The following is a 26708-nucleotide window of genomic DNA, read 5'->3' on the forward strand; positions in this document are numbered from 1 at the left end:
GCTCCGCCGCCCCCCCCCTCCGGGTCCCTGCACAGCCCCTCCCCAAGCCTGGCCCTCAAGGAGGAAGGACACCCGGGCTGCTCTGCTAGTCTGGGGTGGGGGCTTGGGGTGCCCTGCATTACCTGTTTGGCAGGGAAGGTCTGGGCACACGATCTGAGGGTCTGGAAGAGAGGAGAGAGGCCGGGCCAGGGTCAGTCCCTAGCGAGCCCTCAGCGACCGTCCACTGATCTGCCCAGACAGGCTCAGGGTGCAGCTGGCCTCTGCCCTGCAGCCCAGGGAGGGCTCAACCCCTTCCCACCCACAGCCCAGTATCCTGGGCTGCACATTTGTTCCTCAGGTGAGAGGTATCCCTGGGGCTCACACTAGACAGCGGCTGGAGCCTGCTGCTCCTCGGCCGACTGCCCCGCGCCCACACGCTCACCCGGGCAGAGGACGTCCTCCATGTCATCGATGAACTTCTCGGCGACCAGGTCGGAGAACAGCGTCATGTTGCGCACCTGCTGCGGCTTGTCGCAGGCGATGGAGTAGAGGTTCTCACTCTCGTGCTTCTCGTGGAACATGTCCCCGATGCCGATGGCCGTCACTGTGACGTCACGGTCGCACAGCGCCCGCAGGTTGAGGTCATCGTCCCGAGGGTCGTGGCGCCCGTCCGTGATGACCACCGCAAACACGCGTGTCTTCTGGCGCCGGCTCTCCTTGATGAGGCGGTCGTAGGCAAACTTGAGGGCCGAGGGTGTCCAGGTGCCGCCCGCAATCCACTCAAGGTTCTTGACAGCCTCCTTGAAGCTTGACAGGGAGTCGATACGCTCGTCGTCCAGCTGGATGGCCTCGAAAGTGCCCTCATGGCTGTACTGCACCACGCCCACGCGCGTCCCTGCGAGACGCAGACATGAGGGCGTCGCCGGAGGCCTCGGGGTCTGGGGCATTCCCAGCCACGCAGAGGCCCTCGGAGAGACACGTCTGGACTTCTCCCATCTCATCACCTCCCACGCCCCGCCCGGCCCCCCTGCCATGCTGCACCCGCCCCCCGCCCCGCTGACCTGTCTCGGACTTGGGGTCCTTAGCGATGGCGCCCAGCCTGTTGACCACGTTGATGACGAAGTTCTTCTCCAGCGTGAAGTTGGTGTACCCAATGCTCTCGGAGCTGTCGATGACGAAGACCACGTCCAGGGCACCACAGCGCTTCTCGCAGTCTGGGGGGTGGCAGGGTCATCGGGGGGCACCGGGGAGACCTCAGACCCTAGGGCCAGGCGCACATGCGGGACCCAGCGGTGACCCAGCCCTGCTGCACTCCTGCCCTCCACCCGGTGCATGGGCCCCAACCCGCCGTGGGCAGTGCCTCACCACAGCACCCGCAGGTCTCCCTCACGTAGGTCATGACGTCACACTCCTGCAATGCACACGGCAGGCAGGGCAGTCCCCCCAGGGCCCCAGAAGAGTTTCCACAGCAAGGTCCTGGCCCGGGGGCCCCAGGACATTCCAGCCCATGTGTGGAGGCAGCCATGCGGGGAGGCTGGCGGGTCCTGTCCTTGCCAACCTCGCTGCCACCCTCCTCTCCCCACCAACCTTGCCCTGTGACCTCCCCCAACCAAGCTTGCTCTCTGACCTTACCCGCTGACCTTCCCCCATCCCTGCTGCTCTTGGTGTCTAGTTTTGGCAGGAGAAGGACACTGGTTCTGCCCCATGTGACACCTACCGTGAGGCCGGGGTCTCCAGGGGGGCCGGGCTCACCCTGGGGAAGGAAGGATGAGGCTGAGACCCTGGTGCCAAGGCTGGGCGGCTGAGTCTCTTCCAGGCCACTGCCCACTGATACGTGGGTCTGCCGTGGGCGGAACCACGAGGCTTGGGTGCGCGTTGGCCTGGCAGGCCAGGGGCTGGAGGGCATGGGGACTGGCCAGCCGCCTACCTCGGGTCCTGGGACTCCTCTTGGCCCCCGAGGGCCTGGCTCACCAGGAGGACCAGGATCCGCCTGAGAAGGAACAAGGACAGGTGGGCTTCAGTGGCCACAGGGACAGTCTCTGCACACAGCAGGGCCCCCCTGTGCTGTCCCCAACCACGGGTCCTGCCTTTGTCAGAGCCTGGCCCACCAGAGGGGTAGTGGCCTGGCAGAGCTGGGTGTCCCAGAAATGGCTGCCAAAACAGCTCATTCCAATCCATGGCTATTCCACCCCATTATCATGTACCCACCAACTCCATGCCCACCTATCCATCCATCCACCCACCCATCCATCCATCCATCCATCCACTAACCATCCATCCTCTGTCCACCCACCCATCTATCCATCCACCCACCCACTCATCCAACCATCCATCCACTCACTTATCCCCTCCACCCACCCATTCATCCATCCATTTACTCATCCATCCATCCATCCACTCACCCAACCACCCACCCATCCATCCACTCATTCACCTAACCATCCATCCATCCACCCACCTATCCATCCATCCATCCACCCACTCACCCATCCATCTACTCATCTACCCACCTATCCACCTAACCATCCATCCTCCATCCATCCATCCACCCACTCACCCATACATCTGCTCATTCACCCATGTGTCCACTTCTCCATCCATCCACCCACCCACCCACCCAGCAATCCATCCATTCATCCATCCTCTATCCACCCACTCATCTATCCACTCACTCACCCATATATCTACTCATTCACCCACCTATCCATCCATCCACCCACCCACTCATCCATCATCTATCCACCCACTCATCTATTCACTCATCCACTCATCTATCCATCACCCATCCATCCATGCATCCATCCATTTGCCTACCCCCATCCGCTTGCCCATCCATCAATCATTATCCATCCCTTGTTTTGTGCTCACTCAGTTCCAGACCAGTCTGCAGCCCTGGTTAAACCCTTGGCCAGGCTAGGGATTCGGAGGCACAGAGCACTTGCTGGGGGATATCTGTGGGGAGTATGCTGGGGAGGGGATGCTGTGTGTGGGACATTGGGGAGGGGACCCTTGGGGAATGCTGTGTGTGGGAACTCTGAGGGGGATGCTATGTGGAGGCATCTTTGGGGGAAGGGGACTCTGGAGGGGATGCTGTGTTGGGGTTGCTGGGGAGGGGACCTGGTGGGGGATGTTGTGGGGGGATGCTGGGAGGGGACTCTGGGGGGATGTTGTGGAGGGGTCACTAGGGAGGGGACCCTTGTGGGGGATGCTGTGTGGGGGGATGCTGGGGATGGGACCCTGGGGGAATGTTGTTGGGGCGTCACTGGGGAGGGGACCCTGGGGGACGCTGGAAGTGAGGGTGGGTGGAGGGAGGGGGCCCCTGAGCCAGCCATCCCCTTCAGGAAGGTGGGGGTGGTGCTCATGGCTGGGGCCAAGCTGCCTGGCGTCCTCCCATACTTTTAGATGCACATGCTCAGCCTCAGGGCCCCTCCCTGCCTCTGCCCAGCTGCTGTGGGCTTCGGGACGGCGACACTCACAGGCTCTCCTTTCTCTCCTTTCCTCCCAGGTTCTCCTTTCAAGCCAAAGTCGCCTCGGCCTCCCTGTGACAGGGGACACATGTTAGCCTGGGACGGAGGAGCTGTCTCTTACCAGGAACACCAGTGAGATTTTTATGTGGAAAAATCGATCTGGCATTTTGGGGTCCTTTAAATGGGAACATCTATGTGGTTTTTTTGGCAAAGCCTGAACTTTGGTTGGAAAGGGACCAGCCAGTGGCCGATAGCTCCCCCTAGAGCTCAGCATAGGTGGCATGGCTGGGCCTTGGGGAGCCAGGACCATCCCAAGACAGGGACGGTCCTGTCAGTGACGGTGGGCACTGTGTTCCCAGCAATAGCGGATGGGCGTGCAGACCCCCACCCTGGGTGGGCACAGGTGGCCAGGACCCACATGTACCTCGGGGCCGCGTGGGCCGGGCTCGCCTTTTTCTCCCTGTGAAGCAAACAGAAGCCAGGGTGACTCAGCCTCAGATCCCAGCGCTCCTTCCTCCCTCTGGGCAGCTTTCTGCAGCCCCGTCTCCCTCCCTCGCTCATTCACACTCTGGGTGAGGCCACCGTGCTGCGTTCTGAGCTGCACTCTTCTCCTGATGCTGGGCTGGACCTGTCCTTCGCTGAGTCACCCAGAGCCTTCTCACCACTCTGTCCCGCAGGAGGGACCTCACACTTTCTTCTACACAGAGGAGGCCTTGAGGGAACTACTAGGAACCTTCAGGGCCCTTGGGACAATGTCCACCCACTCCTGGGGGCTGCCATCCCAGGCTGTGACTCACGGGTGCTCCTCGGGGTCCTGGGTAGCTGAATCCAGGCCTGCCGGGGTCTCCCTGGAGGAGGATGTTGAGTCGGTCAGCATGGTCATAGGACGGGGTGGGGCTGGGGGGCTGTGCTCAACAGGGTCCAAGGTGCACACTGGGGTGGAAGTGGGCTAGGGGTGCCGTCCAGGGCTGGCTGTGAGCAGGGGCCTGGCAGGGCCAACCTCGCCCCGTCCACCTGCAGTGGGGGCTGGATGTGCCTAGAGACCCAGGAGCCTGCCCACACGCGGGTAGGACCTTGCTCAGGCCACGTGGCTGCCCTCAGGCCCTGCCTCAGGAAGGATGTGCCACCTACACCCAAGGGTCACTGCTGAAGAGGGGAGCCAGGGGGGCTTCCTGGACCCCGGAGGCATCCCCTCACTCTAGAGCTGAGAACAGGAGGCACAGGCCCAGCCTGAGGCACGTCTGCCGGCAACAGGGTCCCCCAGGCCAGCCTCATGTCCTGCTCCTCAGGCAGCTGCCCTGAACCCCCAACACATCCTGCTGGAGGAGGGGCACGTACCTTGGGGCCTGGCTGTCCTGAGTCTCCACGGGGTCCTGCATCACCGGGGTCTCCCCGAGATCCCTGAGGGCAGGAGAGAAATTCAGCAGTCAGCACACGCAGGGACTGGCCATGCCCAGGGGTCACCTGACATGCCCTGTCCAGCCCTGACCACCAGGCCACATGGCCCCAGCTCCTCCTGCTGCCTGTGGGGGCCGTGGACCCCTGTCTTGAGGGTCCCAGCTCTTCCTCTCCCTGTGGCCCATCCAGGCCCTCAGGCCCACCACCTTGCCCCTGACTCCCCGACCTGGGTCCTTCCTTCAGGGCAGGACGGGGGTCTGGGGCTGAGGGTGGGTATGAGGTACTCGGGGTCTAGGGAAGCAGGTCCTGGCTTCTGAGGCCAGGCCCTGCTGCCTGGGTTTGCTGTGGGGACAGAGGCTAGCTCTAGCCTGTCCCCACATGGACAGGGAGACCCAAGTGGTGCCACAAAGAGGGCATAGACTGTGGGGTCAGAGGACACAGGGGCCCCACCTCTAGCCGTGGGGTCAGAGGGCACCGGGGCCCCACCTCTAGCCATGCGGTCAGAGGGCACAGGCATCCCACACTGACCTGATTTCCAGGCTCCCCAAGAGCTCCTTGGGGGCCTCTGGGTCCAGGCAAGCCTCGGTCTCCCTGGAAGAAAGGGGAGGAGTTTGGGGTTCTCTTGACTGACAGTGGCACGCTGGAGACCCCAGTATCAATCCCGTGGACACTACAGGGCCTTGGGGGGAAGACGGGTCTGGCCCCAGCCCCTGTGACGCTCCCAGAGGTTGTGGCTCCACTTGACCTTCAGCCCTGACCACACTGAGTGGAGTAGGCCGGGTTCTTGGTGCAGCCCCTGCCTAAGCACCCCACCTTGGGTGGCAGCCCTCACCTGGGTCCCCTACCTTGGATTGCTGCCCTCACCTGGGTCCCCTCCCTTGGGGTGCAGTCCCTGCCTGGGTCCCCTACCTTGGGTGGCAGCCCTCACCTGGGTCCCCTCCCTTGGGGTACAGCCCCTGCCTGGGTCCCCTACCTTGGGTGGCAGCCCTCACCTGGGTCCCCTACCTTGGGGTACAGCCACTGCCTGGGTCCTCTAGCTTGGGGTATAGTCCCCTGGCCATCCTACCTTGGGGTGCAGCCACCCTTGGCCCCCCTTACCTTGGGGTGCAGCACCCACCTGGGTCCCCTACCTCGGGGTGCAGTCCTGGCCACCCTACCTCAGGGTACAGCCCCCCTCAGATCCCCTACCTCAGGGTGCAGCCCCCCTCGGATCCCCTACCTCGGGGTGCAGCCCTCCTCAGATCCCCTAACTTGGGGTGCAGCTCCCCTGCTCCCCTACCTTGGCTCCTTTGTTGCCAACTTCTCCAGCCAGGCCACGGGGCCCCTCAGGGCCAGGGTCCCCCTGTGGGAAGGGAAAGGAGGCCCTATGGGTCTCAGCTGAGGCCTCCGGCCTGGGTCCCACGTGAGAGGCGGGTGTGGCCGGGGGTTGGGGAAGGGGACCTGGGAGGAAGACCCCCGTCTGTCCAGGGGGGACATACAACAGTCGCCTGTTTCACCCACAGCTCCTTCCCGGTGCCTGTGGCTGCCGCTCTGACCATGGGGTCTCGGTCCCCCTGAGGCCACACACACGTGGGTAGGACCTTGTCCACTTCCCGGGAGGAAGCCCCTTCACCTGATGTCGAGGGGAGCTGGTGGCCAGGGTTTTGCCGCACAGCCCTTCAGCATCACCCCTGAGGTCATGTGCCTGTGCCTCAGTGGACGGGGGGTGTGAGCGGTGCCTCAGTGGGGCCGGGGGTGAGCGGTGCCTCAGTGGGGCCGGGGGTGAGCGGTGCCTCAGTGGGGCCGGGGGTGAGCGGTGCCTCAGTGGGCCGGGTGTGAGCCGTGCCTGCACAGCTGTGTGGGGTGTGCCTGGGCGGGTGGTGGAGCTCCCTCAGCAGAGAATGGGGTGTGGGGATCTCAAGGCTGCGTTCCCAGACTCTGCAGGGAGTGAACTCTGGAGAGTGAGGCCCTGGAGTTCTGTTGTTCTCCGGGAGGAATGGGGTTGGGCCCTCATCAGCAGGGCCCATGGGCACCACAGTGAGACCCCGCGGCGCCTCCACACGAGGACTCACCTTCTCCCCTTTGGGGCCGTCACTGCCTGGGCTGCCCTTGGTGCCGGGGTCTCCCCTGCGCCCCTGCAGAGAACAGGCATGTGGGTGAGGGAGGGGGCTGAGTCCAAGCACAGAGCCCCTGGAGGGTGGGGGCTGTGCCGGGTCTGATACTCCTTCTCTACAGGAGGGCTCTGGCTTGGGGACCTGGGACCTCGATCCCCGGGCTGCTTCCCAAAGGCCTCAGCCTGCGCCGGTGGCTCTGCTGCCAGCCTCGTCCCTTTGCTGGGTCGGTCCCACCCATGCCGAGGATTTAGGAATGATCTGGGGAGGCTCCAGGTGGAGTTGGATGTCTGGTGAGTGGCGTTTTAGGTGATGGGCTGGGGCCCGGTGGGGACCTGGTGCCATCCAGTCACCGTGGTCACACCCAGGCAGGCCCCATGCTCAGACAGACTCCCCTTGGAGTGGTCAGCACTGGGACAGGCCCTGCCAAGCCCTCACAGGATGCCCTGGGCAGCTGGTGCTGGGTTTAGGGAACACCATGGAGGACCTGCCTGGGCCTCCCGTCTAAGTTCAGCCCTGGGGGGTCCCGTGGGGTGGTCCGGGTCCACCTCTCAGGAGGATGGGGGCCTGGCTATGCCTTGCCAGCAGGGGTCCTGCCTACAGCCCAGGTGCCCTCCCCCGTGGTCCTCCTCAAGCTGCAAGGAGAATGCCCAGAGCGGGGCTCTGAGGCAGGGGCAGGAGGGACTCACCGGCTCGCCTTTGGGTCCGCGGGGCCCGGGCCCGCCCTTGGCTCCTTTCACGCCAGGACTTCCTGGGGCTCCGTTGTTGCCTTGATACCCCTGAGGAAGGAGGGGACAGCACAGTCACCCAGAGGCAGGGGCCCTGAGGCCTGGCCATGCCTGTACGGTGTGTGGGGTGGGGCCCCTACTGTCTCCAGCGGAATCCGCTTGCCAGGCACGTGGGGGCCCTGCAGGGTCCCCTGGAGCTTGTTCAGCCTCGTGAGGAGGGCACAGGTCAGAGGGGCTGGTGGCTCAGGGCACATGGCCTGTCCTTCCTGTCCCTCCCCGTGTCCCCAGAGCCCAATGGGGCACCATGGTGACAGCAGAGACAGTGGCCGGCGTGACCATCCATCTGGGCCATGGGTGTGAGTGTGGCCAGCTCAACTGCAGGCGAAGAGGCAGAGGGGCTCACCTTGCTTCCCTTGGCCCCGATTTCTCCCGGGGGCCCTCTGCGTCCTGGGCGGCCAGGGTCTCCCTGGAAGGGTTTGCAGAATCAGCCTCGTGTCTTTTGGCAGGGGAAGGGGGTGCAGGATGCCCACTGGTGGGGCAGGACCCATGGTCAGGCTTGGGACTGCACCTCCCTGACGTCCGCGGGGCACCTGGGATGCCAGATGCTGACTGGGGGCTGCTGGAGCCTCTGTGGCAGCTGAGGGCAGTGTGTGTGTCACGGGCAGGACACCTGTGCATCTGCACAGGGACTCAGCCAAACTTGGGCTTGGGCTGAGGGAAGGTGGACAGAAAGTGGGAAGCCCTGGGTCCAAGTGCCAAGCTCCCAGAGAAAAGCCCTTGGGGATCCTGGGGCTGCCAGGGATGGGGCAACACTCCCAGGACGGCAGAGCCCCCATGGCACGAACGTTCCCATGGGGAGCTCCAGGAGGTGTGGGTGGGGCTCCTTGGGGCTCCACCTGAGAGGAGGTAGGTTTGTTGCTGAGGCCTAGGTGGGCAGTGGTGGAGCTGCCCTAAGCCGGATGTGCAGCCCTGGTTAGAAGCAAGCTGATGAAGCAACGGGCAGGGTACCCTCCACCACATCCCACGGCCATTGGCTCCTCACTGACCAGTGTTTCAGGAAAGGCCCTCTCTGCTCAGCTTCTCAGTTGGGGCTGCCTCCAGGAAGCCCCTCTCGGGGGGCAGGGAGGCCCCTGGAAGCCGGTGACCCCACCTGCCCCGGCCGGCACCTTGACAAGGCCACTTACCTTGCCACCTTGGTCTCCTCGCTCCCCCGGACTCCCTGCTTCCCCCGGGTAACCGTCGGGGCCCTGAGACAGGAGTGAGAGGTGGAGCTCGGCACACGGCAGGAGAGGTTCTCCCCATGAGCCAGGGCCCGAGTGCTCCATTGTCCCAGCCCGGGAGGCACCTCCCACCCTCGCTGTGAGGCCCCAGGCTCAGTGACCGAGAGGCCAGGCCTGGATCTGCTGCTCAGGGAGATGGAGCCCAGTGACACCGAAGCTTGGGACGCATCAGGTCTCCAGGCCCCGGGGATCCGCCAGGAGCTCCCAGGGGGAATTCCTCACATGACTCCGACCCAGCAGAATGCTGGGCTGGGGGTGCTGGGCGGCCGGGAGAACCCACGCTCCAACTGCAGCAGCAACTACCCTCCTGCCCGGTCAGGCACCCACACCTCCTGGGCCGAGGCTGAAGGAGGGGTGCAAATGGCCCTTACCCGGTTTCCGGGGTCTCCCTTGCAGCCAGGAGGTCCGATGCGCCCCAGCTTGCCCTGAAGGAGAAGGGGGCAGGAGGAGTCTCAGGGCGGGGTTCTGGGGTCCGTGTGTGCCAACAACCGAGACACAGCCCGCCTGGTTCTGCCCCTCAGGGCTGCAGTGCTCTCCTCCTGGCACACGGGTGCCCACATGAGGCCACGGCTGCTGTGGCGCTGTCTCCGGGGAGGCAGAGTGGCCGTTATGCAGGAACAGGCCATCCCTGGCTACTCCTCAGCCCAGGCTGCCTCCCAGAGGCCCTGAGGGCAGAGCTCCCTGGGCACAGAGAATGTTCCCATGGGGAGCCATGGAAGGAGTGGGAGGGGCGCTCCTGTGGTTCGACCTGGGATGGGGGCAGGCTTGTTGTTGGCCTTTGTGTGCAGTTGTGGAGCTGCCCCAAGCTGGGATGTGCAGCCCCGAATTAGATGCAGGCTGGTGAAGCCCTGGGTGGGGCAGTGGGATGTGGCAGGAGCTGGAGCGTGTGCGTGTGCATGTGCGTGTGTGTGTGCGTGTGTGTACGTGTGCATGCGTGTGTGCGTGCATGTGTGCATGTACGTGTGTGCGTGTGTGTGTGTACTGTGCATGTGCGCATATGTGTGCGTGTACGTGCATGTGTATGTATGTGTACATCTGCACACGTGTGTGCGTGTACGTGTGTACCATGCATGTGCGTGTATGTGTGTGTACTGTGCATGTGCATGTGTGTGTGCATGTACGTGTGGATGTGCATGTGTGTGCATGTACATGTGTGTGCGTGTGCATGTGTACTGATGTGCATGTGTGCATGGTACGTATGTGTACATCTGCACACGTGTGTGCATGTGCATGTGTACGTGTGTGCAGGTGTGTACCATGCATGTGCATGTACGTGTGTGTATGCGTGTACTGTGCTCGTGTGTATGTGTGCATGTACGTGTGCGTGCATGTGTGTGCATGCGCGTACTGTGCATGTGTGCTTGTGTGTGTACGTGTGTGTGCGTGTGTATTCATGTGTGCACACGTGTAAGCTGACAGGTCAGGCTGGATCTGGGGGCTCTGCAGAGGCTGGGATGCCTCCGTGAGACCCGTCCAGCTGCGAGCCCGAGGCTCCCTCTACCTTCCGTCCGTCAGTCCCGTTCTTGCCAGCCAGGCCAGGGGCCCCCTGAAGAGAGAAGGAAAAGGGGACTCCATTAGCCCCGGTCCTTCTGCCCTGAGCAGCAGAAAGGAGGATCCGCCCACCCAGCCAGCCTACCTTGCGACCGTCGGCTCCAAATTCACCCTGTGTGGGAGGAAAGCCAGCGCAGTGAGCTCGGTGCCTCAAAGCACCATGGGCACTGCTGCCTCTGGGGGGCAGCAAAGCCCTTGGGCCAAACTCGAGGCTACAGGATCCCCCAGGAACCCCCAAAGCCACCACTGAGAAAAGACAGGCCGGTGCCCCAGGAGCAGTGACAGGCTGCGGCGGACGCCGAGAGGTGGGTCTGGGCCGAGGCTGGCGCAGGTCTGAGGTCTGTCAGGGCAAGAGCCTCACCTTCTCTCCTTTGAAGCCAGGAACACCCTGGGGGCAGGAGGAGAGAGGGGCATTAGTGAGGAGCTCTGTGGAGACACAGGCAGGTTAAGGGCCGGCCCTGTAGGCTGAGGGGAGTGCTTGGTGGGCCGCTGGCATCTGGTGTTCTCGACAGTCTGTGGGGGAGGCTGAGCCCTGGGTTGGGCTGGAGGCTGGGTTTTGGGACGGCCATCAAGTTATCGAGGTGCTTCTGTTCCTTGGTAACTGGGGGGAAGGTCGTAGAGGCTGAGGCCGAGGCTGGGCTGGGGGGAGCCTGCCTGGCAGTGCTGGGGCCGCAGGGTGGAGCCAGGCCCTTGGCCGAGGTCACTCACCTTGGGTCCTGGGAATCCAATGGGGCCTTCGATGCCTGGGTCTCCCTGTGAAGGACAAAGCAGCAGTGTGAGCCCAGCCCTGGGGTGCTGGGCTGCAGGTGGGGCGGGCGTGGGGCAAGGACACTCACCTGTCTTCCCTTCTGGCCAGGCTCTCCCGGCTCACCCATGTTGCCCTTGGCACCCTAAAAGCAGACAACAGAGAAAAGAGTAAATCGAGGCAGAGTAGGGTGGGCGGTAGGCAGCTGGGGACCCTGCCACAGCTCCTCTGAGAGGTGACACAGCAAAGGTTACTGATTCCCCTGCCCAAGTGCAGAAGTCTTGGTGTCAGCTGCTCCCCAAGGGGCCAGCCTCTGTCAGACAAGGGTTTGCTTTGACCCATTTCTCCCAGCTCTGAGGGAAGCTTCCCACAAAGCCACCTCCAAAATGGAGCCAGAACAGCCCCCTGGGGGTGGGGGTGCCTGGCCCGTGGGGGTCCCTTCTGCACCCAGTGGCTGTGACTGTGGCCAACACTGGGCTCTGGTTCTCCAGCGATCACTGTCTCTACAGTCTCCTGGGTCACTGTCACTACAAAGATTAATTCCTTTATCTAAGTAACTTTAGACAGATTAGGACTTCAGAAAATCACATAAAGGTTACACTCTCTTGGAATTAAAATTTTAACCTATGACACAGGACTCTATTAAATAAATTCATCTATTTATTAATATGCTCCCAATTTAAGTGCAAAGAGGAGCAGAGGAATGGGGAGGAATTAAAAGGTCAAAAGGAAGAAAAGGGAGGAAACTCAGGGCAGGGGATGAGGTGGGCAGAGGCTTCTGGAACATCGCAGCTGTGCCCTGTCCTGGGTTCCGCTTGGCACCTTGCCACACCTCAAGCTCTAACCACAGTGACCCCTGTGGCAGCTTCCAGTGGCCTCCCAACAGAACGGGTCACTGCACCGCTGTGTGCAGCCAAGGCTGCCCCAAGTGGCAAATTCATTCCCAGCTGTGGTAGGGTAGGCATTGCCACCAGGACTGGAACAGCCAGGGAAGGAGATGGCAAGATTTGACCTGCAGCCTTGAGATGTCTCATCCTGGAGAAAGTACATCCGGATAACTACTGGTCTAGACAGCTGTTATCCAAATTTAGAAAAACACGAAGCTACTTAGCAATAACATCCTCTATGATGGTCAATTCCTTATTTCATCTCCTTAGAAGCTACTTTGTCCTCCTATGCCTTTCTTTATCATTTTTGACAGATGTGAATTATTGGAGTTTCACATACTCTGTTAGTGAGTTTTGAAAGGATTTCATTTTATGCACCTCTGTTAGGAAAATGCAGGGGACATTCAAACCAGGCTCCCTAAAACTACTTATTTAGTAAGCCACAAAAGAGGTTCCTTCATATTAATGAGCAATCATATTACTAACTGTAATGCATCTCATATTTTATTTACTTACTTGAATATGCTTGCTTACAAAAGTATTTTAATGGCTATCTTAATAATTTTTTACAAGCTTCTGCTTTTCTCAATATACTATTTAAAAGGAATTAGACAAATCATAATTTTAGTTTCTCCAGGATCAGAAGTGTTGAGACAATTTGAGGTACAGCTGGCCTTAAATGTGGAGTTTTTTTTTTTTTTTTTTTTTTTGAGACGGAGTCTCGCTCTGTCGCCCAGGCTGGAGTGCAGTGGCGCGATCTCAGCTCACTGCAACCTCCGCTTCCCAGGTTCAAGTGATTCTCCTGCCTCAGCCTCCCGCGTAGCTGGGACTACAGGCGCCGGCCACTACGCCCGGCTAATTTTTGTATTTTTAGTAGAGACAGGGTTTCACCGTGTTAGCCAGGATGGTCTCGATCTCCTGACGTTGTGATCCACCTGCCTTGGCCTCCCAAAGTGCTGGGATTACAGGTATGAGTCACCGCGCCTGGCCAAATGTGGATTTCAAAACAAATCAGGGGCTTACAGGTAGCGCAGACCCTGTGGGCAATCTGGGCATCTTACCTTCTGTCCACGGTAGCCCTTGGGGCCAGGGGGCCCAGGGATTTCCAGGCAGCTCACCTTGTAGCACTGAAACGAGAAAGCAGAGACAGAAGGTTGCCTGGTGGGACATTCCTCAGGTGGCAGGGCAGGGTCTCAGAACGTGTAGCCCATGACCCTCAGCAGGGGCCAAGGAGATGCTGAAATGCCCTGAGAACCCGGGCGGGGGTGAGGGAGCAGACATGGGGTGCTGAGAGGCTCTGCCCCCATCAGGGACAAGCCAAAGAGTTTGGCTCTCAGTCAAGTGTTCTAGGCAAGTTTTAGAAAACCAAGGCTGGCTTAAGCCATGACAGAAAATAGAAGGGAAGAAAGGCCAGGTGCAGCTCACGCCTGGAATCCCAATATTTTGGTAGGCCAAGGCGGGGAGGACTGCTTGAGGCCAGGAGTTAGAGACCAGGCTGGGCAACATAGTGAGATCCCGTCTCTACAAAAAAAAATATGAAAGCCATCCTCCCACCTCAGCCTCCCAAGTAGCTGGAACTACATGTGCACACCAGGCGTGGTGGCAGGTGCCTGTAGTCCCAGCTACTTGGGAGGCTGAGGTGGGAGGATGGCTTGAGCCTCAGAGTTCAAGCCTGCAGTGAGCTGTGATCGTACCACTGCACTCCAGCCTAGGAGGTGACAGAGAAAGATCCTGTCTCTAAAAAAAACAAATATAAATGAATAAATTTTACAAAAGGACAGAAGAGCAAGGGGCATTGGTGAGGGAGGCACCATTTGTTCACAGCAATGAACCACTGTTTGTGAGCGATTCTGAGGCAGGGCACGTTTTTGCAGGAAGCCTCACAGGGGAGATCTCAGACGCCTGCTCCCCTTCCTGAGAGCTGGAGCTGGGACACACAGGGAGGTGGGGATGTCACGGACCCCGATGATGTCAGTTCCTTCTCCCCCGACCTGCTGGGCTGGGCTTGGGCCTCGAGAGTCCAGTGTGGATGGATCCCGCCTGCCCGGAGGCCAGACCCTCGGCCTCTCCTTGTAACACGTGCTCTGTGGGTGACCCTAACGCTGACCCTCATGGGATCTAAACAGCCTGGCTTTGGCCCGGAGCCCTTTGTCCAGACTCCAAGGCCTCAGGTCCAACATGGAGCAGATGGCTCCCTCTCCTCTCATCTGTTCCAGCCTGGAGGCGCCAGGAGTCGGCAGCCCGGCGCGGTCATCTCTGCTGGGTCAGCTGCCGGCCAGCACTGGCAGGAAGGGAAGCGCCACTCACCTCTCCGTAGGCTTCGTGTTTCTGCAGAAAAGACAGACGCGCTGGTTAGCTGTGCGCCTTGAGACCTGGGGCGGCTGCACCTCGAGTCTGGGTGGGGATGGAGGGACACCTGAGTGGCCCAGGCCCTGCCCGGGGCTTCCTCCTTCGGCCTCCGCACTCACAGAGGGGTAAAGTGAGGCCTGGAGTGGGTGGACGGTGCTCCCGCCTGTGGCTCACCATGACCTTGATGATGCGGTTGATGGTGTCCTGGTCGATCTCGGTGGAGTCGGGCAGCATGGTGGCATAGTCGTTGCGGTAGAGCTCATGGGGCGTGCTGGCGATGTCCCGCAGGCCCTGCTCCTTCAGGTTCTGGTTGGGGGCCACAGCGAAGAGCCGGATGCCCTCCTCGCGGGCCCGCTCGGCCTGCAGCTTGATGCCCCCGCAGGGGCTGCCGGTGACGTGACCGTCGGTGATGACCACGGCGAAGTGGACGGTGCCCTTGCTGCGGTCCTGCCGGATCTGCTCCGTCATGTTGGCCAGCGCGCAGTCAGTGAAGGTGCCGCGGCGGAAGGAGCTGATGCCCTGCAGGTTCTTGATGAAGGAGGCCCGGTCGCTGCCCGGTGGGCTGAACACCTCCACCTGGTCGGAGAAGTGCAGGCCGCCGTAGCGCCAGCTCAGTGCCACCTGGTCCAGGTAGAACTCGTTCTGCAGCTGGCTGATGAACTGCGGCACAAACTGCTTCATGTGGAAGAGCAGGATGTCCGTGGGGGACTGCATGGCGACGCTCTCCGAGGTGTCCAGCACGAAGTACACATGGATGGGGCAGTCGGTCTTCTCTGTGGGGCACAGGACCCGTCATGAGCCAGCCTCAGGAAGGACTGCTGTTACAGCCCCGTTTCCTGGCCCCGTGCCTGTTTCTGGGTTTGACCTCACTGCCCCCCGAATGCCCAGAGCCCCCGGCCCCCGACCCCTGGGCACTGGTCCCAACTGCCCCCCCAAATGCCCAGAGTCCCCGGCCCCCGACCCCTGGCACCTGGGTACTGGTCCCGACTGTCCCCCAAATGCCAAGAGCCCCGAGCCCCAACTCCTGGCACCTGGGTACTGGTCCCGATTGTCCCCCAAATGCCCAGAGCCCCTGGCCCCAACCCCTGGCACCTGGGTACTGGTCCCGATTGTCCCCCAAATGCCCAGAGCCCCCGGCCCCCGACCCCTGGCACATGGGTACTGGTCCTGACTGTCCCCCAAATGCCCAGAGCCCCTGGCCCCAACCCCTGGCACCTGGGCAGTTGTTGTTTCTCTCCGTAGTGTCCGGTGAGATGACCTCCTGCTGCTGGGCCTGGATGGCCCCAAGGATTCCCCAGAGCAGGAGCATGGAGCAGGGGCCCTGGAGCATCTTGGCAGCACCTGTGGCCCTGAAGTCCTGCAACAGGGGGGTGGGGGTTGCTCAGACACCCCCAGTGCCTCTCTCCTGGCACCCTCCCCCATGGCAGGCACACATACAGCAGGTCAGCGGGATTGGGGGCACTGCCCTCAGTCTTCAAGGAAGCGGGGTCTGCGCCCAGCACACACTGTCGCCAGCATCTGGACTGGGGGGGCTTGCGCCCTCTTGCGCCGCCCTGGGTGGGGCCACAGATGTTTAGTGGGTGCCTCTGGGCTCAGTTTTGGGTGGGATTTGGATGTCTGAGGCCCTTCTATGCCCTCCAGGGCTGGGTGGAGTGGGCAGCTGGGCGCGTCGGTGTGGAAAGGAATGGAGCACCCCACTGCCTGGGGCTGCCCTGGAAGCAGCGCAGAGGGGAGGGCGGGAGAAAGATCCCAGCTTCCCCAGACCGGCTCCCCTGCAGAGCTAGGCACTCTCTCCAGCCTGGCTCCATTCCCTTTAAACAGGACTTTGATAAGGAGGGAGGGAGGACTCTGTCAAGTGTGGGGACACGGCCATCATTAGCCTGGCTTTCCTTTCTGTTCGGTGCCAGGACCCTGGAGCAAATGGATCCAGCCCTTGAATGTCCGTCCTCCCTGATGCCCTGTGGCTTGGCCTAAGCTCCAGCTCCAGGAGGTCATCAGGACGGGCCTCACTGTGCTGCTGGCTCTGCAGAGTGGGGCTGGCAGCAGCCAGGCAGCTGGGCAGAAAGGGCACCGGGTCTGGTTCAGAGCACGCAGTTCCAGGGGTAATGCAGGGATCGGAGTGCGCCCTCCCCTTGGTGCAGATGACAGAAGTGTCCTAGCACCGGAACCAGGGGAGGCACTGCCAGGAGAGGGCCCTGAAGGGTTGCTGTGATTCTGCAGCGTCTGGAGTGGATGAGATGACCCAGGCCAGGCCCGCTCAGCCTGGGGCCCAGGGAGGAATGAAGTCCCTTCCCAAAGGTGCCAGCTCAGGTAGTTTGTGGGTGAGTTTCACAGCTTCAAGGACAAGCACTTCATGCTATTTAACTTGTTTTAGAACATAAAAAGATAAACTTTTTCCCAATTCATTTTTAAATGTGGCATAACCTGTGACCAAAGCTTGATAAAAAAAAATCCCTAAAAGTAACTCTACAGATAAATATCACTATAAATATTACTGATGGCAGCAGCAGGCCATCTGGTGTGGCCACTGCCATCACACCGGCTGCTCAGGGAGGGCCCAAGGAAGAGGCAGACAGGCCCCCAACCCCGCAGACTGCCTCCCTGGGGCTGCTGCCATGGTGCCGGGCCGGGTGGCGTGCTGGGTGAAGGGGAGCTCACGGCGGTGTTGCCCCTGCCTGGGATGCTGGCCCAGGTCTGGAGACCCCGCCACAGGCTGCGAGAGGACATGGTCAGGTGCCATGCTCCACGGAGCCAGCAGGAGCCGGGGATAAGTGGGATCCCTGCCCCTTGCAGGTTGGCGAGCTGGGAGTTCCCCAGGTATAACTGCCCAAGTCGTGGCTGTGGATCTGGGCCTTCTGCTCCACGGAACAGGCAGGAGCCCGCCCCCATTCCTGGTGCAGTTGCAGCTGCCCAAACTGGGGCTGCTGACCCAGGCATCCCTGCACTCTTGGGGAGCCAGGGAAGACCCCTCTTTCCCTTGTAGGCCTGAAGGTGCCTGTTCCCACTGCCCAGCGTCTTCCCGCTCCCAGCACCCACTCCAATCTCAGAGCAGAGTTGGGGCTCAGCCTGGGCACTGTCACAGCCTGGCCAGGTGTGTGCATGCTTGTGGCAGTGCTGACATGCCAGCCCCCTGCTGCCTTGGCCCCCTCCAGACTGTGGGCACTGAGAAGTGCAGGAGGGGAAGCTTGGGGGGGTTGCTGAGGGTGGCCGGGCACAGATGTCCCTTGGTACCAGCAGCCTGGGCACCATGGATGGCTGCAGGAGGCAGATAGGCTCCTAGGCAGAAGAGGGTGGGTCCCCAGTGAAGCCCCACCTTCAGGCTGATGCAGGCCTGAAGCCTGGGGGCCAGGCTGCCCGTCCTGTGGACCAGAGGGGAACTCAAGGTGCTTTTTTCTGGGCCCGCACATGGCTGCACATGGACCAATCAGCATGCATTTCCCCCCTCTGAGGCCTATAAAAGCCCCAGGCTCAGTCAGAGCAGGGCAGAGCATGGCACGACCAGCTGCAGAGAGGAGCTACCCTCTCTGCTGAGAGCTTCAGGACCTGAAGGGATGTCAGGACGACCAGCTGCAGAGAGGAGCTACTCTCTCCAGGGCTTTCTCTCTGCTGAGAGCTGAACACTACTTGAGATGCCCTGTTTGCAGAGAGGAGACACGCTCTTGAGGGCCTCCTCTCTGCTAAGAGCTGCAGCGACAATGGGATGACCTGCCTGCAGAGAGGAGCCACCCACTCCAGGGCCTTCTCTCTGCTGAGAACTGAACACTCGACAAGACAACCTGCCCACAGAGAGGGGCTGCCCCTGCGGGTCTCCTGTGAGCTCTCCTAACTCAATAAAGCTTCTCTGTCTTGCTCACCCTCCACTTGTCTGTGTACCTCATTCTTCCTGGACACAGGATAAGAACTTGGGCAAAGGCGCCACTGGCCATAGAGGTTTCAGGCCAGAAAAATGACTCTAAAAATCCCATAACATTATCACAAAAATTCTAGCCAATATTAAAAACTAAAATCCATTAGCATATTAAGGACCACTATACCAGAACTATAATATGAAGTTAAAGTACAGTGATGCCACAAACACTAGGGAGTATATTAATGTAAGTCACACTAACATAAAATGGGAAAAATATGCAATTGCTTCAATAGATCCCTGAAACATCAATTTCTAACTGAGAAACAACAACAGCCAGACAAGGTAAAACCTAGTAAGAAATTTAGGAGTAGAATTAACACTATAAAGGATATACATTTCAAATCAACAGCTCACATCATATTTTACACAAAAAGCTAAAATAGTGGTTCTTGTCTTTGTGGTCATGGACACTTTTAAGAGTCTACACAATTTCACCTTACACAAATGCATAGATGCTCATATACAGAAATCATGTCCAGGAATTCGGGGATTCCATTCGTAGATCTAACCCTGGGTTAAAAACTCCTGCATTGGAAGAATGCTTACTACAGTACAAAAAAAATGGGGTGGGGGCAAACAGTGCAGACCTTACGCTACTAGTCAGTGTTGTGTTGGAAGCCAATGCAATAAGACAGTAAAAATAAACAAAGTATAACTGTTGGAAAAGAAGAGACAAAACTGTCCTTATTAAAGATAGGATTGTCTACCCAGAAAATCAACTGAACAAAGATTTTTTAAAAAAGAGAAAAAGATATATATGTATATATATATGTCTGCGTATATATATACACACATATATGTGTATATATATATGTGTGTATATATGTGTGTATATATACACACACATATATATACACATATATATACACACATATATACACACATATATATACACACACACACACATATATATATATATATATATATATATATATATATATAGAGAGAGAGAGAGAGAGAGAGAGAGAGAGAGAGAGAGAGAGAGAGGGAGAGAGAGAAAGCAGGGGAGATTAGGGAAAGAGAATTTAGTGAGCCACTTAGAAAAATATGTCATTGATGAAAACAGTCAAACTCTGTAAAATATTTTAAGAGATTTATTCTGAGCCAAATATGAGTGGCCATGACCCATGACACAGCCCTTAAGGTCCTGAGAACATGTACCCAAGGTGGCTGGGGTGCAGCTTGGTTTTATTCATTTTAGGGAGGCATGAGACATCAATCAAATACATTTAAGAAATACATTAGTTTAATCCAGAAAGGCGGGAAAATTCAAAGTGGGGAGGGATGGCTTCCAGGCTATCGGTGAATGTAAACATTTTCTGGTTGACAGTTGGTTGAGTTTGTCTAAAGACCTGGGATCATAGAAAGGAAATGCTCAGGTGAAGATAAAGCATCGTGGAGACCAAGGTTCTTCTGAAGTCTCATAGTGGCTGTCCTTAGAGACAGTGGATGACAAATGCTTCCTATTCAGACTTTTAAAAGCTGCTAGACTCTCAGTTAATCTCTTCAGGACTGGGGGGGCCTGGAAGAAAAAGATCTAGCTATGTTAATAGAGATTCTTTACAGATGCAAATTTTCCCCAATAAGGGACAGCTTTGCAGGGCCATTTCAAAATGTGGCAAAGAAACATGTTTTGGGGTAAAATATTTGTATTTTCTTCTTGGTCATGTAGTGTCATGCCAGAGTCAGATTGGAAGTTAAGTCACGGCATATAGGGTTAGATAAAACCATCTGATGAGAATTTATGGTTTGTAGGGCATGACTCCCCAGACCCCTTAGATAGGAATATAGGCAAGATAAAAAAAATCAGAGCTTAGTCCTCAATATACAAAAAGTTATTGATTTTCTTCTATCAGTGACAACCAGTTAGAACATGTTGCAGAAAAATTCTATTTACACTAGTAAGAAAAACAACATAAACCCAAGGAATTAACTGAATAAAAATGTGCAGGACTTATGAAAAAAACTCAAAAAAAATTTTTGAGAAATATATTGGAAAGACAAACTTTGTTTTTGGATGAGAAATCATCCCACTTATCTGAAACTGATTTTAAAATATCAGTTATTCCTAACGGAATCTATAATAGAAAGCAATTTTAATTAAAATTTCCAAGAAAATTTTTTGCATTTTTGTAGATAGGAGTTTGCAAAATGAATTCAAGTTTCACTTGGTAGAAAAAGCAAGAGGACTTGAGCAAAATAAAAAATAGAGTGATGAGAAAGCTTGTGCTATCAAATGAAACGATAAAATTACAGTTTTGGTTTTGGTGCTGGAACAGGCCAACAATCTACACAACCATGGGCATAACAACACATGAGAACTTAGGCTATGACACGGTGGCCTTTCAGAGTGGTGGAAGCAGGCTGGGATGAGGGCTCACCCTGTGACTAGAAATAAAGGTACTACCTCATATGGTGCTCTCAAATAAACTCCAGGAAAAGGATGTATCTGAGTGCAAAACAGGAACCAAAAAGTCTTTGAAGAAAATAGAATGTATAAAATGTCAATGAAAAATCTATAATAATTGTGTACCAGATACTGTCCTATATCCCTTCATTCAACATTCACAATTGGACCTATGGCCTTGGACGTATGTACTATTACCATCCCCACTCCAACAGATGAGGAAACCAAGGCCCAGTGAGGTAACCTGCCCAGGGCACTCAGCTAATAGCTGAGGTCTGAAGCCTGGCGGTGTGGGCTCAAGTCTGCCCTCTTGATACTGAGCTCCTGCATACGACCATCATTACAACAAAAGCAATATGAGCAGACTGGAAGCAGACTGAGAGCCAGCAACAATCTTCCCAATGTAAGATATAAATATTTTGATGGGCTGTTATTAGGTGCATAAATATTTATAATTATTATATCTTGCTGTATTGAGCCTTTTATTAATATATGATGTCCTTCTTTCCCTCTTGTAAACTTTTTTGATTTAAAGCCTATCTTGTCTGGTATTAGTATAGTCACTCTTGCTCTCTTTTGGTTACTATTTGTGTGGCATGTCATTGCCCATCCTTTCACTGTCAATCTATTTATGTTTCTGGATCTAAAGTGCATCTCTTGTAGAGAGCATATAGTTGGATTTGGCTTTCTAAATCCATTCTGCCAATCTCTGTCTTTTAACAGAGAGAGTTTGGAGAGTTTAATCCATTTACATCTAAAGTAATTACTGATAAAGAGGGACTTCTTTCATTTTGCATTTGTTTTCTGTATACCTTATGGATTTTTTTGTCCTTAATTTCCAGTATTACTGTATTCTTTTGTGTTTAATTAATGTTTTTGATGGTGAAACATTTAAATCCCCTTCTCATTCCTTTTGTATTTATTCTTTAGTTATTTTCTTTGTTGTTACCATGGGGATTGCATTTAACATCCTAAAATTATAACAGTCTAAATTGAATTTATACCAGTTTAGCTTCAATGGCATAAACAAAACTCTGCTCCCTGAATGGTTCTGTCCCCAACCCTTTTAGTTATTGATGTCACAAAATTACACCTTTATATATTATGTGTCCAAAAGCATAATGTTATTTTTAAATCATTAGTCTCTTAATTAAGAAAACAATTCTATTTACTATAGTATCAAAAATAATAAAATACTTAAAAATTGACTTAGGAGGTGAAAGACCCGTACAATGAAAACTACAAAACATTTCTGAAAGAAATTGAAGAGGACATTTAAAAAAAGACATTCACATTCATAGATTGGAAGACTTACTATATTAAGATGTCAATACCACCCAAATTGATCTACAGGTTTAATGTAATCCCTATAAAAATCCCAGTGATTTTTTTTTCAGAAATAGTGAATAAATCCTAAAATTTAGATGGAATCTCAAGGGACCTCAAATAGCCAAAAAAAAAAAAAAAAAAAAATCTTGAAAGAAAAGAACAAAGCTGGGGGACTCACATGTCCCAATTTCAAAACTTACTACAAAGCTGCAGTCATCAACAGTGTGGCACTGGCATAAAGACAGACATACAGACCAATGGAATGAAATAGAGAGTCCAGAAAGAAACCCTTGCATATATGACTTTCAATCAGGCTGCCAAGACCATTCGATAAAGACAGTCTTTTCAACAAACGGCGCGGAGACAACTAGATATCCATATGCAAAGGCATGAAGTTAGACCCTTACCTAATACCATATACAAAAATTAACTCAAAATGGATCCATGTCCCCAGATCTTTAGGTTTTAAGACCTAAAGCTTTAAAACCCTTAGAAGAAAACATGAGGCAACACCTTCATGACACTGGACTGAGTGATGATTTCTTGGGTATGACAATAAGAAAAAACAGATAAATCAGATTACACCAAAATTTAAAAACATTTTTTGCATCTATCTAGTGAAAAGACATCATCAATGGAGTAAAAAGACAACCCACAAAATGAGAGAAAATATCTGTAAACTGTGTATCTAATAAGGGATTCACATGCAGAATATACAGAGAACTCCTAAAATTCAACAACAACAAAAAACAATCAACCTGATTCAAAAATAGGTCAAGGACTTAAACAGGTATTTCTCCAAAAGATATATAAATGGCCAACAAGCACATGAAAAGATGCTCAACGTCACTAATCATGAGGGAAATGCAAGTCAAGACCACAATGAGATACCACCTCACACCCATTAGGATGGTTAACATTTAAAAAAACCAAGTAAATCCAGAAAATGACACCTGCTGGTGCAGATGTGGAGAAACTGGACCCTTGTGCACTGTTGGCGGGAAAGCAAAATGGTGCAGCCACCGTGGGAAACAGTGAGGCAATTCCTCAAAAAAAATGAAAAAATCAAATGATCCACAATTCCACTTCTGGGAACATACTCAAAAGAAGTGAAAGTGGGATCTCGAAGAGGTATCTGTGTGGTGTGTTCATGGCCACATCATTAACAGTAGCTCAAACGTGGAAGCAACACAAGTGTCCAGCAACAGACGAATGGGTAAACAAAATGGAGGACATGCATGCAGTGGAATATTACTCAGCCTTACAAGGGAAGGGAATGCTGACATGTTACAGTATGGATGAATCTGGAGGACATTAAGCCACGTGAAATAAGCCAGTCACAAAAGGAGACATTTCATACGATTTCACTCATATGAGTCACCTAAGTGGCCAAATTCCTGGAAACAGAAAGTAGAATGGTGGCTGCCAGGGGATGAGGGAAGGGGTGACGAGAGTTGGTGCTCCCAGGGCTTCAGTTTGACAAGAGGAAAAGAGCTCCGGAGATGGACCTTGGTGATGGCTACACGACACTATGAATGTACTTACTGTCGCTGAAACTAGCTGCACACTTAAAAATGGTTAAGACAATACATTTTATATTGTATACTACAATAAAAAATTCGGGAAAATAAAGCTTTTTCAAACCAATAAAAAAAGAAAAAAAACCCCAAACACCCCAAACAAACAAACACATCCATGGCCTGGGCAACATAGTGAGACCCCGTCTCTTAAAAGAAAATTAGCTGGGCACAGTGGTGCATGCCTGTAGACCCCGCTACTCGGAGGCTGAGGTGGGAGGCTCGCTTGAACCAGGGATGTGCAGGTTGCAGTGAACAGCGATTGCACCGCCAGACTCCAGCCTGGGTGACAGAGCGAGACCCTGTCTCAAAAAACAAACAAACAAACAAAAAAACCCCAAAAAGCGAACATCCATTAGGAACCGGGACATCACAACCAGGCAATGCACATCACTACACACGGTCAGTGATCAAACAGCCCAAAGAGCCTTGCACTGCACAAAAACCAAAGAACAAACCCCCAACAAGGCATCATTCCTCATCTGTGAAATGAGCAAAAAAAAAAAAAAAAAAGACAGCGCTCCCATCCATTGTGGAGACAGGTCCCCGCCACTTCCGGGATGGGCATCTGTTTCTGACCTCTGGACCCAGACGCCGCCCTTCTAAGAGCAGGCGCCCTGTGAGCTGGGATTCCCACCGCGCCTGCCCACTACAGCCTCCACTGCAGGCCAGGATGGGCCGCTGGGCGGGGCTGGGTGTTTGGATCCTGGGCGGACCTGGGCAGCCCGGTCCCAGCGAGTGCCCCGCGGGTTAGGCAGGGCCCCTTCCATGAGCAGCGCCAGGACCCCTGCTTGTGGCGGGTGAGCCCCGCATCAGGCGACCGACTTTGCATAAACGTGAAATAGGCCACAGGAGGCAGCAACTCAAAGGCAGGGCCGTGTTTAAGAGAAAGCATCTCACTGGGCCTTTCTTTCCTTTTTTTTTTTTTTTTTTTTTTGAGACAGTCTCGCTTCCTCGCCCAGGCTGGAGTGGAGTGGCGCGATCTCAGCTCACTGCAACCTCCGCCTCCTGGGTTCAAGTGATTTTCTCCTGCCTCAGCCTCCAGAGTAGCTGGGATTACAGGTGCCGGCCACCGCGCCCGGCTAATTTTTTTTAGTAGAGACGGGGTTTCACCCTGTTGGCCAGGCTGGTCTCGAACTCCTGACCTCAGGTGATCTGCCCGCCTCGGCCTCCCCAAGTGCTGGGATTACAGGCGTGAGCCACCGCGCCCGGTCTGGCCTTTCTTAAAATAATCACCAGAGTCGAAGTGCAAGGGGGCCTCCAAGCCAGAGCTTGTTATCGCAAGAACAAGGAGCTCCGCGGATCGCAGGCCCCTCCTTTCTGGGTACTGACCCCAAAGGGAAGGTCCCTTCTCCAGGGGCCCTGAGGCGCGGGCACCAGGGTCCTGCTGGCACAGCCCGGATGGGCACCGCTCGCCCGCACACCTGCGGCTCCACGGAGGGCCGATCCGTGCGGTTGCCAGCAGTGGAGACCCAGGCCCAGCGGTTCCGCCAGCGCCCCCCGCGGAGTCCCAGGGCGGGTGTGGGCAGCCCGGCAGGGGCTGGGGGTCGCTGTCAGCCCGGGTCCCGCCGCCCTGTGGAGCCGCCTGCGTCTGCAGCTTCTCCGGGGCCTGGCGGGGGCTCTGGTGGGCTCCAGGCCGAGAGGGGCGCAGCGATGAGGCGTCGGGGCCACCCGCGTCCCCTCCCCACCCTGTCCCGCCCTCGGGCACCGAAAGCCCCTCCTCCCCCCGCCCGGCCGCCCTTTCCGTCCGGCCCGGAGAGAGGCCCTGCGCCCCCGGAGGTCCCAGCCAGCCCGGGCGTCTTCCCCGCGGGCCGGAGCTGGACCCGAACCGCTCGCAGGTGCGGGGGCCTGGCTGGGCGTGCGGTGCCGGGGTCGTCTCGGGAGCGAGGGTCCCAGCACCGAGCTCGGGCGCAGAGAGGGACCCCCCACCCCGCCCAGGCCGGCTCCGCCCCCGAGGAGGCCGCGGGGAGGTGGCCCCAAGTCGCGGGCCCAAGGGTCGGACCCTGAGACGCGGAGCCACAGGGGCAGGCGCGGCCCCAGTCCCGCGAGGAGGAGCCCCGAACCCCCGAGCCCCCGAGCCCCCGCGCCGTCCCTGGGGCTGGAGTCCCCCTTCCCGGGGGCCCGAGGGACGGAGCCGCCGCCGCCGCCGCCGCCTTCCCAGGACTCGGGGTCACCCCCCGCGGGCCGAGCGGCTTCCAGGGCGCGGGGTCCGGGAGACGCTCACCTGGTCCCGAGGAGGCTCCGTCCCGACGGCCCGAGGCGCGGACGCCGAGTAAGCAGCAGGGAGGGAACCGCGGCCGGGGCCGCCCCCTTTATACCCCGCCCCGCCGGCCCGCCCGGACCCGCCACCAGGAAGCGCTGCAGCCCCGCGGATGGGAGGAGGGGGCCGGGGGACGGGAGGGGGATGGGAGGGAGGCGGGGACCCTCGAGGGCGGGAGGCAGGAGGAGGTGGCGAGGGTGGGGACCCCCCTGCAGCCCGGGCCGAGTCCCCCCGCCATCCCCTGCCCGCTGCTGCTCGGACTTCACGTCCCGGGCCCGGCCGCCCGTCGCCCCCGCCCCATTTCCCGGACGACCTGGCTGGGGCTGTGTCCGCCTCCGGGGCCCTGGGTGTTGGGGACCGCGCCCCGCACGCGGGGCCGACGGGGGCCCTGGGACTCGCCCCTCGGTAGGAGCTGCCCTGGTGGGGTGCAGGGTTCCCCCCATCAGCCCCCCCAACCCTCCCGTACCCCGTGTCCCGTGTCCCGTGTCCCGCTTGCTCAGGCCTCCTGCAAGAGGCCCCGGGTCAGGATCTCCTGCAGAAACTGCCGCTTCTGGCGCCTGAGGGCGGGGAGCCGGGATGGCGGGGACAGCAGAGTCTGAGAGCAGAGGTTGGGCAGAGCCTGGGCATGTGGCGAGCCACCCCTGCCACCCCTTTCCTGCTGGAAACCCCAGGTGGGCTTGGTGCTGGGCCCTGGGACTACCGTGAGGTCCCTACCTGAGCCCAGCGGGGACAGAGTGACAGGGGTCCCCAC

The 26708-nt window shown here is 56.9% G+C and overlaps 1 protein-coding gene across 2 annotated transcripts in view; it reads right to left on the reverse strand.

Moving 5' to 3' along the window:
• COL6A2 (collagen type VI alpha 2 chain) overlaps positions 1 to 26016 on the reverse strand; it is a 32143-nt gene extending 6127 nt beyond the window's left edge. Inside the window, exons 1-27 of one of the 2 annotated variants that reach the window (XR_008657905.2) lie at positions 25922 to 26016; positions 15690 to 15831; positions 14649 to 15247; positions 14433 to 14453; positions 13187 to 13252; positions 11330 to 11383; positions 11202 to 11246; positions 10855 to 10881; positions 10579 to 10605; positions 10444 to 10488; positions 9314 to 9367; positions 8847 to 8909; positions 8066 to 8128; positions 7624 to 7713; positions 6896 to 6958; positions 6124 to 6186; positions 5373 to 5435; positions 4785 to 4847; positions 4244 to 4294; positions 3871 to 3906; positions 3456 to 3518; positions 1907 to 1969; positions 1697 to 1732; positions 1345 to 1390; positions 1041 to 1193; positions 422 to 874; positions 123 to 161 (exon numbers count right to left, since the gene is read on the reverse strand). Coding sequence is in view for 1 of the 2 variants with exons in the window: in XM_055280026.2 (XP_055136001.2) it covers positions 123 to 161; positions 422 to 874; positions 1041 to 1193; positions 1345 to 1390; positions 1697 to 1732; positions 1907 to 1969; positions 3456 to 3518; positions 3871 to 3906; positions 4244 to 4294; positions 4785 to 4847; positions 5373 to 5435; positions 6124 to 6186; positions 6896 to 6958; positions 7624 to 7713; positions 8066 to 8128; positions 8847 to 8909; positions 9314 to 9367; positions 10444 to 10488; positions 10579 to 10605; positions 10855 to 10881; positions 11202 to 11246; positions 11330 to 11383; positions 13187 to 13252; positions 14433 to 14453; positions 14649 to 15247; positions 15690 to 15804 (2461 nt within the window). In the remaining variant the exon portion in view is untranslated. The remainder of the gene's footprint in view (positions 1 to 122; positions 162 to 421; positions 875 to 1040; positions 1194 to 1344; positions 1391 to 1696; positions 1733 to 1906; positions 1970 to 3455; positions 3519 to 3870; positions 3907 to 4243; positions 4295 to 4784; positions 4848 to 5372; positions 5436 to 6123; positions 6187 to 6895; positions 6959 to 7623; positions 7714 to 8065; positions 8129 to 8846; positions 8910 to 9313; positions 9368 to 10443; positions 10489 to 10578; positions 10606 to 10854; positions 10882 to 11201; positions 11247 to 11329; positions 11384 to 13186; positions 13253 to 14432; positions 14454 to 14648; positions 15248 to 15689; positions 15832 to 25921) is intronic. The other variant, XM_055280026.2, reaches the window with a different exon arrangement.
• Positions 26017 to 26708: the final 692 nt, after the last annotated feature.

This window comes from Symphalangus syndactylus, chromosome 5 (genome assembly GCF_028878055.3).
Source record: "Symphalangus syndactylus isolate Jambi chromosome 5, NHGRI_mSymSyn1-v2.1_pri, whole genome shotgun sequence".
In the NCBI taxonomy this organism is placed as follows: Eukaryota; Metazoa; Chordata; class Mammalia; order Primates; family Hylobatidae; genus Symphalangus; species Symphalangus syndactylus.